Source organism: Balaenoptera physalus (genome assembly GCF_965194825.1).
Source record: "Balaenoptera physalus genome assembly, chromosome: 17".
In the NCBI taxonomy this organism is placed as follows: domain Eukaryota; kingdom Metazoa; phylum Chordata; class Mammalia; order Artiodactyla; family Balaenopteridae; genus Balaenoptera; species Balaenoptera physalus.
This window is the reverse complement of record NC_138895.1, coordinates 65977477-65996694: the sequence shown is the minus strand read 5'-3', so window position 1 is coordinate 65996694 and position 19218 is coordinate 65977477. Positions and strand designations below refer to the sequence as shown.

The window sequence follows — 19218 nt, the reverse complement described above, 5'->3', positions numbered from 1 at the left end:
TCTCACAATTCTGCAAAAGGGTTTAGCAGTCTTAAAAAGACATGGCGAGAAGTTATTTCGAAGGATCGGTGTGTTGTGACATGCTCATACTAATTTTGCAGTCTCTCTGCATTACTTCATATGAATTATTTAAAATAACCCACACCCTACCAACACAATGACTTGCATCTCTTTCATTCTCTATTTAATATTCTTGTTGTTGTTGTTATAGTCAGAAGACAACCTTCTGGCTTTCTGTTTTGTTTGTACTTGTGAGAAAGGCAAAGGAAGTTTTTAAAAAAAATTGTTAATGTCTGCTTGTATATATAGTTGATTTTTTTTAAATGCACTACTTTGGTGTCCTTTTCTGCTTCCTTCTTGTGAGTTTCCATGTGTAATCAACGGACACTAAGTACATCATTAGGACATACTAAATTTTTTCCATAGCCCTGGGGCCATCTTGCACTCTGTTTTTTTCATTAGAGCCCCACACATGGTGTTTTCAGTAAATTTTCATTTCCTAGGATCTGGTCTTTTTCCACTGAACTCATATTTTTCCCTGATTTCCTTTTAGATTATATAACTGTTGCCAAATTAGACATGGTTTTTTAAAAAACACCACCACTACCTCTCCTGGTGTTGAATTAGTATTTAATTTAGCCACCCAGTAGGAATATCAACAGTCACCCATTCAAGTGACAAAATTAAAAATTTTTTCATCCAGTCATGGCCTGGAAAGAATAACTGATTTTACTACTCAGTTACCTGACTTGACATTGATTTTCCATTTCCATGACAATGATCCCACCATCAGCAAATATCAATTGAATGCCTACAATTCAGAAAGCAAAGGGCGGTGTCAAGGTCTGAGTATGAGGTCCATTAATAACTCCCCACTCCTTCCTTTCCTGTTTGGAAGACATAGTTGGAGGCTTACCCAGCAACCACACCATTCCCCGCTTCCCCACTCCCCCTTCACACGCACACTTCCTCCCAGCAGACAGAATCTGCCATGCGACATGGAGACTGAAAATGCCAGGTACATGCTTTCCCAGCCTCCCTTGTGTTTACAGCACCAGCCATGGCCACTGTGACCTGAAGGGAAGTCTGCCGAGACTGGGGTAAGAAACGGGGGAAACAGGGCAAAAGAACATGGTTCTTCTCTTTGATTAAAAGGATTTTGAGAAAAGTTACCCCTTTTCAGCTTTTTAAGATACAATTGTTTAAAAAAAATGCTGAGGGATTAGGCAGCCATCTTGCAATCATGAAGGAAAAAGCTAAAGACCAGAAAGCAATATTCTGAGGAAGACCAAGCCAAAACGCAAGAAAGAGATTGAGTGCTCAATGACATTTTGAGCCATGGCACTAAACCTGGAATTTTCCTAACCCCTGCAATTTAAATTATGTGGAATAATGATTGCATTTCTTATCAAATCCATCTTCAAATGGCTAGTCTGCATTTTGCAGTTGAAGGTATCCCAACTAATATACCTGCTTAATTCTTCTTCCTTCAAAACTCAACTGAGACATCAATGCCCTATGAAATTTCCCTCAATAGCATCTTTGGCCCACCCCATAGCAACCTCACTCCCATCCCCATCCAGGTGGAACAAAATGACCCTTACTTTCAATTCCCATGTTACCCTGGCATACAGATGCTTATTTTCTTACAAAACTTAGGTTCTCAAAGCTCCCTCTCATTCACTAGCTCTCAAGTCCAATGCAACAGGGTCTAGTTGATGTGACCACTTGCCCCATCTGTTGGCGGCAGGCAGAGTTAAATGTCTTTACTAAGAGGGAGAATCTCTGCTCACACTTAGGAAGGACAATGACAGTAGTTGAAAGTTCAGAAGCAGGGGAAATTCTTTGTTGCTCTATATTGAAGCCATCAACATATCCATCTCCTCTTCAAGATCATAAGCACCTTGAATGAATGGATTGTGTCTTTCTGCAGAAAGTTCAGGAGTTTAGCACATAGTAGATCCTCAATAACTGCTCGTTAAAATGAGCTGATAATTATAGAATTTAAATGTTAAAGCTCAATGACACCTTAGAGATTATTTAATATAACCTCCTAATTTTATAGGTAAGGATATTGAGGACTGGAAAGTTTAAATAACTTTCCCAATTTGTAAAGTAGGGGCAAAGCTAGAACTACTACCAAAATCTCCTAATCCAGTGTTCTTTCTATTCCACCAGAGGTATGAATGCATTTGTAATCTAGGTGGACAGAAAGGATATCTTCAAAAACATAACTAAAAACGCATGCAGATACAATAAGTGTCACATGTTGTTGCAAGAGGGGAGACAACGTTTTGGACTAGGATGGACGGTGAACATTAGCTATTACACATGTCAGGTAGCGCAGTAGTATGGATTCTTGGACTTGCTGCCTTCACCTTTTGATATCAGCTCGTAGTGGGCATCCCTGACTTTCCAGTCTAAATTTGGAGAACATCCCATTTATTCTCTCCACAGCACCTGCGACATTTTCACTTCTCTCAATTTACCACATAACACTGCACATTTATTTATGTGCTTATGTGTTCACTTGTTTGTTTAATTTGCATCTTCTCCAGGAGAGCAAAGGCCATGTCTTTTTTGTCCCTGACTCTACATCCAGCACTTCAGAGAGCCACTGATAATTAGTTGACACTCAGTATCTAATCAGTCATTAATTTATTCAGCAACATTCCAGGTGATGGGAGTACAAAAATGAAGAAGAAAGGCAGAAGTCCTGCCCTCTTGGAGCTTATAGTCTATTTGGGGAAGACAGAAATTAAGCAATATAACATAAGCACAATACTGCATATTTAAGGAATTTCAGATGCCACCAACTTGAAGATGCATTGTTACTTTTATGCATGAACAAAGAAAAAGACATCACAAACTTTGCCATGCCATTGGTATTTTTCGATGCATCATAACCTCAGAGAGTTCCTTGAATTGATGAATGAATTAGGTTGGAATTAGGTCTGGAGGGATAGTGGAATATCAGAGAAGTGCGTAGTCATAAAGAACTGACATATTAATCAAGAACTAACCTTGTATTTACAGGGTATGTAGTAACTTTGGTGGCAGATATATCCTGAACCCAGCCCTGGCAATCATTTGTTGTGTGGGCTTGAGCAAGTTCTTGAGTCTCAGTTTCCTAATTTGGAAAATGGTTACTATAAAATGTGACATTTCAGATAATGTATGTAAAAAGACCCTGAACTTAATGGAGACTCAATAAATGATGGTAGTTTTTATTACCTTTATCATTTTACTCAGCAACTCCTCAGTTGAATTCTAGTTGATATCCTGTTTGTTTATTTTAACTGTTGGACCCTTGTCTTGATTTGCCAGTTCTGGGCTTCCCCACCTCCCACCTCTCCCGCCCCCATGACCTCCCATAGACTCTGTGCTCATCTCGTGCACCTTCTGTTTCAACTTGTCACTTGTCTGTCTTCCCTACTAAATTATAAATTCCTTGAACATGTGAACCCTGACTTATTTATATCCATCATATCCAGAATACAATGCTTGGAACCTAGAAGGTTCTTATAATATTTGTTGGCTGAATGTGAGACCAAATATATTTTTGTTGGGGAAAGGGCCTTCCAGGAAAAGGAAAAGTTTTTATAAAAGCCCTGGTGATAGATACATTAGGCATCCATCTATTCACTCAACAAAACTTCTTTTGAGTGTTAACTGGCAATAGATTCAGAGACGATTACTGCTCCTTGGAGTACACAGGGAACATCCCATGGAATACAGGTTAGTCCTCATCTTGGGCTTTCTCCATCACACTAGTTAATCTCTACCATAGGTGGTTACTCATCCAGTTTGATTTGGATGCGCTGCTCCAGCAGTCCCTTTCCATGGAAAGCTGTTAACTTTATAAGGTTTTAAAGAGACTGCAGATGCTTCTCAACACTTTTTTATGGGTGCCAGAATTTACATCCACCACTGCTCCGTGGAAGGGTTGCCTTTTAGGTAAGGCAAAACAGCAGGGGGGTGATTGATTTGCCTGCTTCCTTCAGACAGGTGTGCCTCGGGGAGCATGAGATCAGCTGTAGGCCCATGAACTGACATGCCAACCTGCAAAGTCACTTCTTTGAAAATGATTTAGCTTTTTTCATTACTTGAGAACTAAGCAGGGCATTAAAAAATGTCCAAAACCAAACTCCCCATTGAAATGTTGAGGTCTCTCTAAGCAAAAATAACCTTTTCCTGGCTTTGCAGGTCAAGAAACCATTAGAAAGGAATCATCTCAGCTGCCCAAAAATGGTCTCGAGTCCAACCGCCAAGGCGCCAAAGCCAACACCACGTTGACGCAGATGGATAGCCAGCCAGAAAAGGTAGAGCTCCAGTGTTAGGTTCTCTCTGCTCCTCCAGCCCGGGAGTGAAGGGAGTGGAAGAAGGGAGGAGAGGAAGGCAGACCAAAAAAATCAACATAGTGCAACATGTCTCATAGTCAAGTCAGCCATGGCAGGGTCTTATAATGCTGTTCACCAGTTTTTGCATCGTGCAGACAGAGAAAGCTCGTGTATCAGACGAGCCACTTATTATCTTCCATCTTGGTACCTGCCCACAGGCCTCAAATAATCAGACAAGGAACAGTTCTGATGAGAGCTGAAAATACCCTTTAACCTAGAGAAGCTTACTGTCAAATGATGGATAATAGCTTGAATTCAGTTAAGCAGAAACAGCTAGCAAAATATAATGGAGCATAGAAGTTGTGAATCTAGAGTTCAAGCTCTTGTTTTAATTTTAAGTCTATTTCTTGCTAACTTTGCCACCTTGGACTGGTCTCTGGTCCTCTCTGAGTGCTACTTTCCTAATTATTCTAATTTTCTAATAGAAATATTTAACTTACCTACCTGTCAGTTATTGGTCAAAGGTTAAATGATTAAATGATCTCATGATATCCTGTTGATTTAAAAGAACTGTACAGGGAATTCCCTGGCAGTCCAGTGGTTAGGACTCCTTGCTCTCACTGCCAAGGGCTAGGTTCAATCCTTGGTCGGGAACGAAGATCCCACAAGTCTCGGGGCCATAAATAAATAAATAAACAAGCAAAAATTTTAAAAAGAACTGTACAAATGTTGGATTGTGTCTTATGGCTTAAATGGTAAAATAAGAGGGTATATTTAAAGTTAGCATGACAATATAGATCTACTTTAGGAATAAGAACATCATTCTTATTTAAACTTCTGACGCAGTTTGGAATGGAAAGCAGATTTTATTTCCAAACAAGTGGCTTTGCAGAGTGGTTCACAGGGGGTCCATATTTTCCCATCCCCTTCCTCCTAATCCTTCTCTGGGAGCAAACAGGATAATCTTTTGATCTTTCTGCTTTATTGGCAATGTGTATGGTGTGGCTAGAAAAATATGAGGCAAAGAATGGCTCCTTTACATTTTGCACTGTCTTGCTTTAAGGACTCAGTGAAATAAGGTGTGGAAAAAGTACTTCAAAAAGAATAAAGTGAAAAAAAAGAGTGAGAAAAAAAAGAATAAAGTGGTTTACAAATGATCTCTTAAGCACAGTTTTGATCATGCTCAAAAACCCTTTGAGCCTCCACTGTCCATAAAACAACAGTAGCACCTGGCATTCAAAGTCATCCACACTTCCTTCAGCCTCTTCCTTCTCTGTTGCTTTAGCACAAAGACAAGGTCCTCTCACAACTGTCCCTCTCACCTTCCCTCTGCTGGGACCATGCACCCTGCGCTACCCATTCTTTCACCACCACCACCAACGCACCCCACCCCTGCCCACGTCTGGGCCTCCAGGAGCCTAGTTTTTCCTGCCTGGAATCCATTTCCTTCTCGTATCTGCCTCTTAAAAGCCTGCTCATTTTTCGGGACCTCCCTGGTGGTCCAGTGGGTGGGACTCCACGCTCCCAGTGCAGGGGCCCCAGATTCGATCCCTCGTTGGGGAACTAGATCCCTCATGCGTGCCGCAACTAAGACCGCATGCCACAACTAAGACCCAGCGCAGCCTAAATCAATCAATCAATCAATCATAATTTTTAAAAAGCCTGCTTACTTTTCAAAGCTCTTCTCTTTCAGGAGGCCTTTTCAGGTAGCCTCCCGCCCCCTCCCCACACACACCATCAATCCCATTTCAAATGTATCCTTCCTACCCCCTCAACTCCTAAAGACTTCATACCATACTCGTATCATTATGCCTTCTGACCTTCTGTACCACTTCTTTGCTGTAATTTTTTTAAAGCGTGTGTAATAGTATAGGCCAAACTCTGATTAAGAGACCAGGTGATAAACTCCCAGAAGGCAAGGAAGACACCTGGACATCCACTTTCCATAGGTTTCCTCAGCGCTTGCACAGGATTGAACACTTTGCAGGCACTCCTGGATGCGCATGCCTCAGCTGATTTGACTGCCGTGGTTGCTGGGGGAGATTTTCTGCTTTAAATATCTAGTTTATACTTTTAAATAGGTAGTAACTGTAGCATGAACAGTCTTTGAAACTATAAAATCTCTCCTTTTGATGGCCTAGACAGCCGTGTCCGCATAGCACAGGTACAATCATTCTAAAGTAATACCTCGGTGAATTTGATTACAGAGAAGTGCTGATGTTTGTGGAGAGCTTACTGCTTGCCAGGCATTGTTCTAGGTGTCTCACATATATATTCCCGTTTAATACTCAGAACGATCTTAAGAAATGAATACTGTTATTAGCTTCTCCACTGTATAGATGGAGAAACTAAGACCCAGAGAAATGTAAGGACACAGAGCAAGGCAGCAAAGATTCAGATGCAAAGAGTCCAGCCTCAGAACCAGAGCTACACTCTGCTCTATTGTTTTTCATCTAAAAGCGCCCCAAATGACTTGACTACTTTTGCTACTAAACTGATCTTTATTCTAAGCTACCTAAACCTTATCTCACTTGCGTTTGAAGGGAAGGCCACAAAAACCCCCTCTTCCACACTTCCCACTGTGCCTGCCCCTTGGGACTTCTGCTTTTGTGTTCCTTTCATCTCCCCAACATCTAACAACCACTAAAGAAGCAGCAGAGCTTCCTTCAAATGTAAACTGGTAAGTACCAGGTTGTTTGGAACCAAAGGAGCTACTGAATCAGTCACTGTTTGCTGCTCCCTCTAACAAATATTTCTTTGAGATCCTTGAATGACTCAATCACACATCCCACACCTGCTGCCCTGAGACAGGAGAATCAGCTGCCCTGAGATCTGAGCTGTGCTGGGAGTACACAGTGTCAAAGGGTGAGCCCATTTATAGACTCAGTTAGTACAATGATGCACTAGTGAGGAGAAAACAACCCTCATTTATGTAACATTGAAAATTCAGGATGGGTGACCTAGACGAGAACCCAGGAAATATAAATATTGAAACATGACAAATGATGATACAACAATATTATTACTAACCAAGGTACAAACATCTCTTTAAAACGGTGCCACAAAATGTTTCATCATATTCCAAATCAGTTTCCCTACTGGAGTCATAGGTCATGAACCTTCTGAAAGTGAATGCAAAATTTATGTGAACTTAACATATGTTTTTTTTTGGCCAGAAGACCCACAGCTCTTATGAACTTGAAAGCCCCAGTCATGAGGCTTTCTCCTGCTGCATAGTGACTGGGGTTAGAACCACTAAGTCATGATGTCTAGGACCAGCTTTTGGTCCCACTGTGCAAAATCCTTTCAAATGGTCTGGTTTAGAAGTGTAAGTACGTCTGTGCCTCTACTGGAACTCCTCCCAACAGAAGCAACATGTCTTTTAAGAGAAAAAAATCATAACACAGATAATGTCCTTCCTACCAGGACCCAAAAGGTTACCTTGACTGTTCTCAGGTTCTATTGACTACATAATTCTTATGGACTGCCACGTGGTACCTACAGAATTACGAACCTTCAAAGGCCATTTCATGTACTAGAGGAGGAACTGTAGTGACAGAATTTGTAAATGAAACTGCTTTTCATTTACACATTGTTTACATTCCTCCAGAGCCAAATCCCATCCTTTCTCTTCTATCATAGTCTAAGCTATTCCCTGTACACAACTCTTTTCTCTGCCACTCCCTTGCTCTGAGTTCCTGTTAGTAGGTCTGAAATTTATTTTCAAATATTTTGGCACAGTGTGATGTTATATACACATTAGTCATGTTAATCTACCCTGTACATGTAGACAGTTGATTTAACCAGGATTCCCACTTTCCAGAGGGTGAATTAGCATTTCAACAGAAGGCCCACATTCCAGGAATTCAGCGCTGTCCATCTTCCAGCAACACCAAAGACTTCCTTCCTTAGCATAATGGTGGTAAAATGGGCTCTCATGGGTGAAATCATAGGTATTTTTTACGTCACGGGATTGGCTAAAGCATGCATTCTCAGTGGGAGACATATATTCCGCAAGTGGGCAAAATTTGTTTGGTTGGGGAGGGGTAAAAAAAGCTTGAAATATTGCAAGGGTTTCACGTTCTTCCAAAGCACAACCCTACCTGAAAACATCTTATGCCTTAGTATTTAATTTCTCTCAAGTTAAATTGACTTAAAAATTTCTTCTTTGGGTGTAGTAATGAAAAAATATGTGGAGGAACATCTGGCTAAAATATTTTAACACCCTCTACACCCTTGTAGGAATACAGAATATAGCCAATTCTCTGTCCTTTATTTTTAGGATCAGTGAGTATGTTAGCTCTAGGCTTGTCGTATGTGACCTTTATCATGTTGAGGTACATTCTTTCTATACCTAATATGCTGAGAGTTCTTATTATGAAAGGATGTTGAATTTTTCTCAAACGTTTTTTCTGCCTCTGTGGAAATGATCATATAATTTTTATCTCTCATTCTGTTCATGCCCTGTGTCACATTTATTGATTTGCATATGTTGAACCATCCTTCCATCCCAGGGATAAATCCCACTTAATCATGTTGAGTCCTTTTAATGTGCCATTGAATTTGGTTCGCTAGCATTTTGTTGAGGATTTTTGCATCTATATGCATCAGGGATATTGACCTGTAATTTTCTTTTCTTGTAATGTTGCCTGGCTTTGATAGCAGGGTAATGCTGGCCACATAAAATGAGTTTCAAAGTGTTCCTTTCTCTTCAATTTTTTGGAAGTGTTTGAGAAGGACTGGTATTAATTTTTCTTTAAATATTTCGTAGAATTAACCTGTGAAGCCATCTAGCCCTGGGCTTTTACTTGTTGGGAGATTTTTGATTACTGATTTAATCTCCTTACTGGTAATTGGTATGTTCAGACTTTCTATTTCTTCCTGATTTTAGTCTTGATGGGTTGTATGCTTCTAAGAAGTTTTCTGTTTCTTCAAGGTTGTTCAGTGTGTTAGCATACAATTGTTCATAGTAGCCTCTTACGATCATTTGTATTTCTTTGATATCGGTTGTTATGCTTAATAGTGAAACGTTAAAAGGCTTTTCTCTAAGATCAGAAACAAGACAAGGATGTCCACTCTCACCACTTCTATTTAACATAGTACTGGAAGTCCTAGACACAACAGTTAGGCCAAAGTAAATAAATAAATACATAAAAGGCATTCAAATTGGAAAGGAAGAAGTAAAATGATCCGTTTGCAGATGGCATGATCTTATATACAGAAAACCCTAAAGACGCCACCAAATAGCTGTTAGAACTAATAAATAAATTCAGTAAAGTTTCAGGATATAAAATCAGCACACAAAATCAGTTGCATTTCTATATACTAACAATGAACTATCTGAAAGAGAAACTAAGAAAGAAATCCCCCTTACAATAACATCAAAAACAACAAAATATTTAGAAATAAAATATTTTTAGTACCAATGCCCTAGATTTGATCCCTGAACTGTCCTGTATTCTACCTCTGATTCTAGGAATACTTGTTTGCCTGATGGAGGCATTGTTGCTACGTCCTGCCACTGGACACTGCATGGTGAGCACATATGGTTTAAATCTCCCTCTCATTCCCTTAGCTTTAGCCCACTGACATTTCTCACCTGCGTTGCCACACTTGCTCTTTGCTCTACCTGGAGGTCCACCTCCCAGAATATGCAATGGCCTCATCATTCCATTGTCTGATCAGAAGTTGCTTCTTCTTTTTTTTTTTTTAAATTCATTTATTTATTTATTTATCTTTGGCTGTGTTGGGTCCCCGTTTCTGTGCGAGGGCTTTCTCCAGTTGCGGCAAGCGGGGGCCACTCTTCATCGCGGTGTGCGGGCGCCTCACCATCGTGGCCTCTCTTGTTGCGGAGCACAGGCTCCAGACGCGCAGGCTCAGCAGCTGTGGCTCACGGGCCTAGTTGCTCCGCGACATGTGGGATCCTCCCAGACCAGGGCTCGAACCTGTGTCCCCTGCACTAGCAGGCAGATTCTCAACCACTGCGCTGCCAGGGAAGCCCAGAAGTTGCTTCTTTAGAGAGCCTTTCCCTAAGAAACTCAGCTACGGACTTCCTTAGTGGCGCAGTGGATAAGACTCCGTGCTCCCGACACAGGGGGCCCGGGTTCGGTCCCTGGTCAGGGAACTAGATCCCACTTGCATGCCACAACTAAGAGTTTGCATGCCACAACCAAGGAGCCCATGTGCCGCAATAAGACCCGGCACAACCAAATAAATAAATAAGTACTTTCAAAAATCTATAAACAAAGAAACAGCTAAAGTAGCCCCTTTCTAGGCATGCACCATTACACTAACTTGAATTATGGACTTCAACCCTCTTATCACTCTCTGAAACTGGCTTATCACCAACCAAAGCGTTTATTTCCTGATTTATTTCATTACTCTCTCTCCTCAACCTGACTGAAAGCTTCTGAAGTGTGGTAACTATTTCTGTCTATATCGGGGGTGCAGTGTCTGGCACCTACTAGGTACTAAGTACTTTATCATTTATTTGTTGAATAAATAAATGATAAAGTACTTTATGTGTACTGAAACTGGTTATGTTAATAGTGCCCCTTCAGCTGAATATTAAATAACTTCATCCCCCTCTTAAGCTTAATATTCACCTACAGATGCTCCTTTAGGCTAAGTCTTTTCTAGGCAAACTCTTGTTTCAGGAAGCAATTCTCTCTTGCAGGCTAGTTTTTCTGAAAATTATCACATCAAAACTTTTGTTTCTAAAGGCTTGTTTCAGTTAAAGGAGGGGACTTTCCCAGGTAGAAGCACCTAAGTGACTACTAAGAAAATGGTTCTAAGGATTCTTATCTATCATATTTTCATTAGCCAGGTGCAGACAAATTGCACGGGGGTTGGGGGAAGGGGAGACTCTTTGAATTGACCCTAGAGATGACCAAATTTCCTAAAGGACTTTTGAAGAGGAAACTCTGAGTAGGCAGGCAGTATTTTCTAACACTCTTCTGATATGCAAATATCAGATATATTTGTTCAGAAGCCTTCAGGTGAGTGGTTGTTTGGGATATGCATCCCTGTTTAATTAAGGAACCCATTTCCTGGGACTGAGTAGACACTAGATGGGTATCTAAGTTTCAGAAAACCCCTGACGAAGTGACTGGAGCTATTGGCAGACAAGGTCAAAGTGTTTATAAGCAAGGAGTTAAGTTTCTTCTTCTGGCTGCAGAGGAATGACAGACACCATGTTTTGGTCTATTGAGATTTTTTTTTTCTTTTTCCAAACTTCCCCACCCAGAATTAACATGAATTTGGCACTGTCTTGACAGAAATTTCAAACAGAAAATTGTGATGGGTTTTGCATGCACGGAAAGGCTTGATATATGTTCTCCTCTGTTCAAGCAGGCAGGGTATATACTATGCTATTTAACGTAATTGAACTCTACTATTAAGAACCTTTATCAAAGAATGTACAAGATTTTCCCCCTGCTAGTAGCTTGCCAGCCTCATACAGTCAGAGAAACCAGAATCTGTGAATGGGTGATGCATTTTGGAAGGAAATATAATCATAAGGTGAAACTGCCTGAACTGTGGAGGTTATTTTCTTAGACTGAAGGGGGAAAAGAGAATCCAGAAAAGGAGGAAACAAGAAATTTGAGGGAGAGAAAAAGTGTGACTTTACAGTTCTGTATTCATAATATTTAGTGCGCACTCTAGCAAGTATTGCAAAAGTCTAAATTCCCTTGAAAATTAATCATGGGACTATAAATCCTAAAAGAGGGGAAGAGACCTATGCTGCTATGGATTGAATTGTGTTCCCCCAAATTCCTTTGTTGAAGTGCTAACCCCCAATGCAAACTATATTTGGAGATAGGGCATTTAGGAGGTAAATAAGGTTAAATGAGGTCATAAGGGTGTTGGTCTACAGAACTGGTAAGAAGAGGAAGACAGAGATATCTCCCTCTGAACACACACAAAGAAGAGCGCATGCTAGCACATGGTGAGACAGTGACCACCTACAAGCCAGAAAAAGAGGACTCACCAGAAGCCGATACCCCAATATCAAATTTTCGGCCTCCAAAACTGTGAGAAAATACATGCCTGCTGTTTAAGCCAGGGGTCCCCAACCCCTGGGCTGCAGGCGGGTACCAGTCTGCGGCCTGTTAGGGACCGGGCCGCACAGCAGGAGGTGAGCGGCGGGCGAGCGAGCGAAGCTTCATCTGCCCCTCCCCATCGCTCCCCCTCACTCGCATTACCGCCTGCACCATCTGCCCCATCCCGTCCATGGAAAAACTGCCTTCCACGAAACTGGTCCCTGGTGCCAAAAAGTTCAGGGACCGCTGGATTTTAAGCCACCCAATCTATGGTATTTTGATATGGCAGCCCAAGCTAAGACAGATTTCCCACCCTCCACTTCTCCTGGTGGGCTGATAGAAGTTGCTAAGCCCTGAATCATAAATGAGGCAGCTTTCTTTATAGAGCTTGAAAGACCAGGCTTCCCACTTAAAGAATGCAGTGCTCCTTCCAATGCTATGTGACATGGGTTACAGGGAGTAGTATTCACTTTTTATAAGTTATCCCTCTCGCACACACACACAAAGTGGTAAGATTAATACTAAGAATAGTATGGTATTTGGGAGACAATCTGACAATACCTATCAAAATGTAAAATACATATCCAGAATGTAAAATACATATACAAAAAAATTGGGACAAAGGTCCCAATTACATTTCAAAGAGTTTATCCTTAAAAAGTCCACTCACCTAAATGTGCAAAGATGGACACATAAGAATACTCACTGCCACATGGTCTGTAATAGAAAAATACTGGAAGCAGCTGAATTGTCCATCAGTAGAGCACTAGTTAAGTAAATTACGATATAGTCATAGGCTAGAGTACTGTACTACAGTGAAAAAGAATGAGACATTTGTATATATGTCTGTGCCCATCCTCAGTCTGTTCACCCTCACAAAACATCCCCCTGTTCTTCTCTGTATCACGGGAGAGCCCACCAGCTCATGCTGCATCCCATGTCTGCGGGTACCTGCCTGTGCTTGGCCAATGGAAAGCTCTTGAAGGAGATTCGAGGGGCAGTATTTCTGACTGCAACTCTGTCTCCATAGAGCTCAGATCCCACTGGACAGAGCCACTGTGGCTCCGGCTTCCTTTTGGTGAGACAAGCCCCCAACTCTTCCCTTTGACACACCACGGTAGGGAGGTAATAGCTTCATGCTGTTGCTCACGTCTTGGTTGCCTCAGCATCCTCTGTCTGACTTCTCAGCGATTCTATAACCTGTGTAACCAGTTCCATGTATTAAGTTCTCTCTTTTGAAGCCCTCAGACACAGTGCCGGTATGGAACAGAAACAGTGTCAAGTGGCGAAGCAACCTTTGGGACACTGTAGTGTATGCTCCTTTCTGCACGAAACAACAGGATATCTATCCGTAAACATGTATTTGTATATGATCTGAACAATCATCCAAAAATCATTCACAGTAGAAGCTTCTGTAAATGGGCAGTGGAGGTCTGAAGCGAAATGGAAATTTACCCTCCACTGTATATGTGTCAATACTATTTGAATTTTTACCATATGCAGGCATTTAAAAAAGCTTAAACTTAGTTAAGCTAATAAAAATACTTCTCAATTTATGCTGTGATTTTTAGTTTAAGAGGGCTTTCTCTTGTATGACTATGTTTGGACCTATGATCCTGAGGCTGACAGGATGAAGGTCAGAGAATTTCCACCCCACAGAAGCTATAATGATCATGTCACACCCGGGCTTAAACCCTCCAGGGCTTCCTATGGTTTTTTGGAGAAAGACTAGAATCAATTACACTTTGCAGCCTGACCACTGTCAGGCTGACCACTCGTCTCTGCAGCCTCTTCCAGCCTAGGCAGCACCTTGCTCTCCATGTACCAGCCTTACTGGGCTTCTCCTAGTTCCTGGAAATTACAACCCTCTTCCTCTCACCTCGAGGTCCGCTGACACCCTGTCCTTCCTGCCCAAGGGCTATCTTCTCACTACTAGTTAACATACATGAGATGTGGCTTAAAATCATACTGGCTCAGTTGCTCCAACTGTGACTTATTTCTTTCCATGTATTTATATTTGTGTGATTGTTTGACTAATACCAGCTTTCAACGAAAGGGTTATTTTAATGAATGACTGAGAATGCTGGAGTCACACTACCCTTGAGTGGGAAACCATACCTAGCCCTTACGGACCCCTGGCAGCACTTCCAGATCCTTAAGCAATGGGTGACTTACTCAAGCAGAAAGTGCTTGCCTTTCTGCACGTTATTTTGAAAGCAAGTACATGTCCATTTCTGTACAGAGTCTATAAAACCTTGAAAGTTAAATAGCTTTGTGTAGAACATTAATAGTTAAAATTGTGTTTGTTAATGAAGAAACGGGCAAACATTAACAAAAGAAAATCAATAGGTTAACTGCATATTTCTCCTCTTTTCTTTCTGTTCCTTCTCCTACAAGATCAGAAAAAGATTTAATAACAATGAAATAACAAGGAATATGTTCTTGTTCTTCTAGTTCATAACCTTTCTTCCACGTAACCTCAGAACTTGTATTTCCAGTTTTCAGGTGTGGGAGCCCAGGTGTAATATGTTCTAGACATTCAATCAGTCACTTCAGAGCCCACTGTGTGCGTGGTCTCCCAAAGGACCTAAGTCAATCCCTGTCTTGAGTTTCAGGCATTTCTGTTATAATGATGATTATAAATGGCCTCCTGTATCAGGTGCTTTGCTGCTATGCTAAAGAGTGGAAGTGTTTTCCTCCTGGGCTTCCCAATATTCAGGCACCATTTCTTTAAGCCATACAAATGGCTGAAACTGAAGCAAGGACCATCAGAAATACGTGCAGTGAAAATGTGTTTAACATGGGGCCAAACTCAAGAGTTCAGGGAGGAGAAGATGAGGGTTACCTGATTAGGTGTCACCTAGAAAGTCAGCATCACACGTCTCTGGTGCCCAGAAACAGAAGGTTAAATTTACCGGACACTCTGTTCAATGGCCCCTTCCAGTGAAGGATCTGTCACAGGAAGATGGATATAGTCTGTCTGCCAAGTGAATGTTCAGACTTTCCCACTTGGATTCAGTCCCGAATGCCCGGGTCCCTTCCAATCCAGGCTTAAGGTGAAGTCCAGCTTCTGAGTGTTCAGGGCCTGCTGCCCACTGTAGTGGGTCACATGGGAAGAGCCAGGGGGACCGGACAGATTGCTCCAAGAATATAACAAATGACGTGACGGATAACTCAGAGTGTCTGTTTCCTGGCGGTGGGTGATTAATAAACAGCCCATGGTCAGGCCCCGACATGCACAGTGGATACACAGACTATTCTGTGACTCTAGACAAATGGTGCCCCGGCTTTTCTCAAGATGACAGTGAATTACACTCCCTCCCACTCTCTCTCTCTCACACACACACACACACACACACACACACACACACACACACACACACCACCACCACCACTATTACTATTATTTATCAAATAGTTACAGGGAGGCCAGACGCTGAGCTAAAAGTTTCAAGGAATATCACAGGAAAATATATGATTCCTGCCCTCAGGAGCTTGTAGTCTCGCCTTACCTTGTGCTTGTATAAATGTCTCTACGAGCACCTCGGATAAGAATGATAATAATAGCTAGAGTCAGTGAGCACTTACTACGTGCTAAACACTATGCTGAGTGATTTACACGTTTTATCCAATTTCATCCTCATAATAACCCTTATAATCCTCTGAGGGTGGTATGATTTTTATCCTCACTATACTGATTAAGACACCAAACAGAAACACAAATAAGTTAGTTAAAACTTGCCCGGGGTCATAGCGCCAGGATGTAGTAGATCTGGGGTTCAAGTAGAGGAGTCAGTCTGGCTCTAAAGCCTGGTATCTTACTTACTCCCCGGGAACAATCAGCGCTGTAATTTAGTAAATATTTCCTATGGGCCAGGCACTGTGCTGAGTTATCTTACATGCATTCCTTTATTTAGTGCTCACAAGTAGTGATTAATTTCATTTATGGAATGCTTTTTAAAATGCTTTCATTTGCTCCTTCCCACATTTCTGTAATAGCAGTACTATTTTTATCTTACAGATGAGCAACCTGAGGCTTAGGCAGTCATAAAACTTTCCCAGGGTTAACACTGTGGGATTCAATCCTTGATCAGTTTTCACCAAGGCTTGACTCCTGCACATTAGCATTATATGACAGTTCAACGAAAATGCCTTCAGATAGTATCCCAGACAAGCATTATCCTGAGAAAGACAGTAATACTGCCATTTACATAGTGCTTTACTACTAACACTCAAATTTACTTGAGTCCCATGGTCAGTCTAAGTGCTAGTAGCTCAGATTGTAGATGTCAAACTGAAGTTCAAAAGCTGAGGGGCAGGGCTTCCCTGGTGGCACACTGGTTAAGAATCCGCCTGCCAATGCACGGGACACAGGTTCGAGGCCTGGTCCGGGAAGATCCCACATGCCTCGGAGCAACTAAGCCTGTGCGCCACAACTACTGAGCCTGTGCTCTAGAGTCTGCAAGCCACACTGATGAGCCCACATGCCTAGAGCCCATGCTCCACAAGAGAAGCCACCGCAATGAGAAGCCCGCGCACCGCAATGAAGAGTAGCCCCCGCTCGCCGCAACTAGAGAAAGTCCCTGTGCAGCAACAAAGACTCAACGCAACCAAAAATAAAAATAAATAAAATTTTTAAAAATGAATAAAATCTATCTTTAAAAAAAAAAAAGCTGAGGGGCAGGTCTAGAGTCATACCACTTTGTCCCCACTCCCTGACCTTCATTCATTCACTAGTTCACTTAAGAAACCACCATGCTCTGGAGAGAGAAAGCTGAATAAGATCTTCTGTCTTCTGTAATTCACAGTCAGAGCAGAAGAGCTGAATTCTTTCCCTCTAAATATTTTCTACTCTTGTCTATGGATCCACTTTGACCTCCTGGTGGAAAGATGTGGGTTTGAAAGGGCAGATACTCTGATCCCTGCTGGTAATACTTGCCCCTCGGGCCACTCTTCTGATTCTCTTCACCTTCCTCTCCTTGAACTCTGGTGAAAAGCAGAAATTGACCTTCTAAGGAGACAGAACTGAACACTTGGCCCTGTTGGGGAGACTGGCTCTGCAGTGGTTTTTCAGCATCCGCAAGCAAAGAGTTCTGGTAGCAACCTGAGAGCAAATCAGTAAACTGCAAGCCCTCAAAATGAGTCTACACTTTAGATGTCATCAGGTCCAACTTTCAGATAAGCAGCTGGTGGGAGTGGATGGGGGAGACAAGAACACTTCAGGAAAAGCACCAGACTTCCACCAACAGCTTGGGGGCGGTGGAAAGACCTCGAAGAGGCAACTCCAGAAGTTCAGTAGGTAGGACAAGAAGGTACCAATAACCCTTTGATGATGATGGTGTTGATGAAGAAAAGAGCGGCGAATGTATCCCACAGCCTGCAAGGTGTTTCCTGCCCTAGGCAGGAAGTTTTCCTGGGCTGATTCTCTCTGGCTCTAACTACCCCAGGCAACAAACAGTGAATAGGAAAAAGCATGAGCTTTAGAACCAGACAAGTTAGAGGAGTTTCTTCACGTGTCTATGCAACCTTGGAGATTAATGATTGCAAACTCCCAGAGCAGTGCTCTGAGACAGTGCAGTGCGTGAATGAGAAGGCTTGTTATTGGAGGGCTCAGAAACCGCTGAGGAGGGGGTCAGACAAGAGTGGAATACAGTGTCTGGGACGCACTGCAGGCTGCGCCCGAATCTTGGCTGAATCTGACGCTCGGGGTGGAGGAGCCCAGCACAGCGGCTACCCAGCGTGCGCCCAGCCCTCCCACCGCCCGCCGCGGCTGCCAGGAGGCCGGCCGCTGGCGGGAAGGGGTCAGGAAACCTCAGAGCCGCGCGGAGACAGCAGCCGCCTTGTTCCGCAGCCCGGTGGCTTTTTTTTTTTTTTCGCCTCCCAGGGGCCAGACATCCCCGTCCCAGCACCGCCCACCGCCACCCCCCACCGCGCCGTTTCTTTCCTTCCTGGCTCTGAAAGCGTTAACCCCGGACCCCAGCCCCACTCCCCCGCTCCCGCCCAAGGTTCCTAAAAAAGAAAGGTGCAAAGTTGGGTCCAGATAGGGAATGAATGATCAAAGCCAAGCCGATACTTCCTGTTGCCGGGACACTATATATAACGTGATGAGTGCACGGGCTGCAGAGACGCACCGGAGCGCTCACCCCGCAGCCGCCGCCTCCGAGCGCCTGAGGTTTCCCGGGGACCACAATGAACAAGTTGCTGTGCTGCGCGCTCGTGGTAAGTCCCTGGTCCGGGGACGCGGGCACCGGTGCCCCGGGCGCCGGGGGAGGCTTCTCGCCTCCCGGTCTCCCGACCTCCCCGAGGACTGATGGGGAAAAAGCTCGACTTGCTTCCTCTCCCGGGACAGATTTGGGGTCAGGTTGGAACAGGAGACCTCTTTCAAACTGATTGTGCTTCTCCTAGGGTGTCCCTTTACACTGGAAAGTTCCTGCTGGGTTTATGGAGAAGAGACGAGCTCTGGACCGTTTTTACTGGAATGAGTTTTATCCATTCTATTCATTGTCCTTCTTCATCTCAGATGGTTCATACCATCCTTGCTTAGCTAACCTGAGTGTCATTATCATCACCATCATTATTATTATTATCATTAGCAATAAAGTGGTCTCTTAGAATCAAGATAAGTTGGGAGATGTCAGTCTTCTTACAACTACTGTAAGTAGAATGCAGTTTGGATGCAGTGAATATGATATATCATTAGGCTCATTCCCCACTTAAGCAAATGCTATGGGAAATTTTGAATAAGTGGCACCAGAGAAAGGATCGCACACGCACACACATTCTTTACTGTGCAGTTTAACATTTTACTAACTTTTTATTATCCAAATGGGATATTT

At 42.7% G+C, this 19218-nt stretch overlaps 2 protein-coding genes across 8 annotated transcripts in view; one reads left to right on the top strand and one right to left on the bottom strand.

Moving 5' to 3' along the window:
* COLEC10 (collectin subfamily member 10) overlaps positions 1–19218 on the bottom strand; it is a 185617-nt gene that overhangs the window by 142718 nt on the left and 23681 nt on the right. For 2 of the 7 annotated variants that reach the window (XM_082433240.1, XM_082433241.1), the window contains exon 3: positions 745–811. The exons of the other annotated variants lie outside the window; for them this stretch is intronic. In XM_082433240.1, the coding sequence (XP_082289366.1) occupies positions 745–756 (12 nt within the window). In that variant the 5' untranslated portion in view covers positions 757–811. The remainder of the gene's footprint in view (positions 1–744; positions 812–19218) is intronic. 7 annotated transcript variants of the gene reach the window in all.
* Positions 17939–19218, top strand: part of TNFRSF11B (TNF receptor superfamily member 11b) — a 28160-nt gene continuing 26880 nt past the window's right edge. The window contains exon 1 of the mRNA XM_082433217.1: positions 17939–18601. Within this exon, the coding sequence (XP_082289343.1) occupies positions 18572–18601 (30 nt within the window). The 5' untranslated portion in view covers positions 17939–18571. The remainder of the gene's footprint in view (positions 18602–19218) is intronic.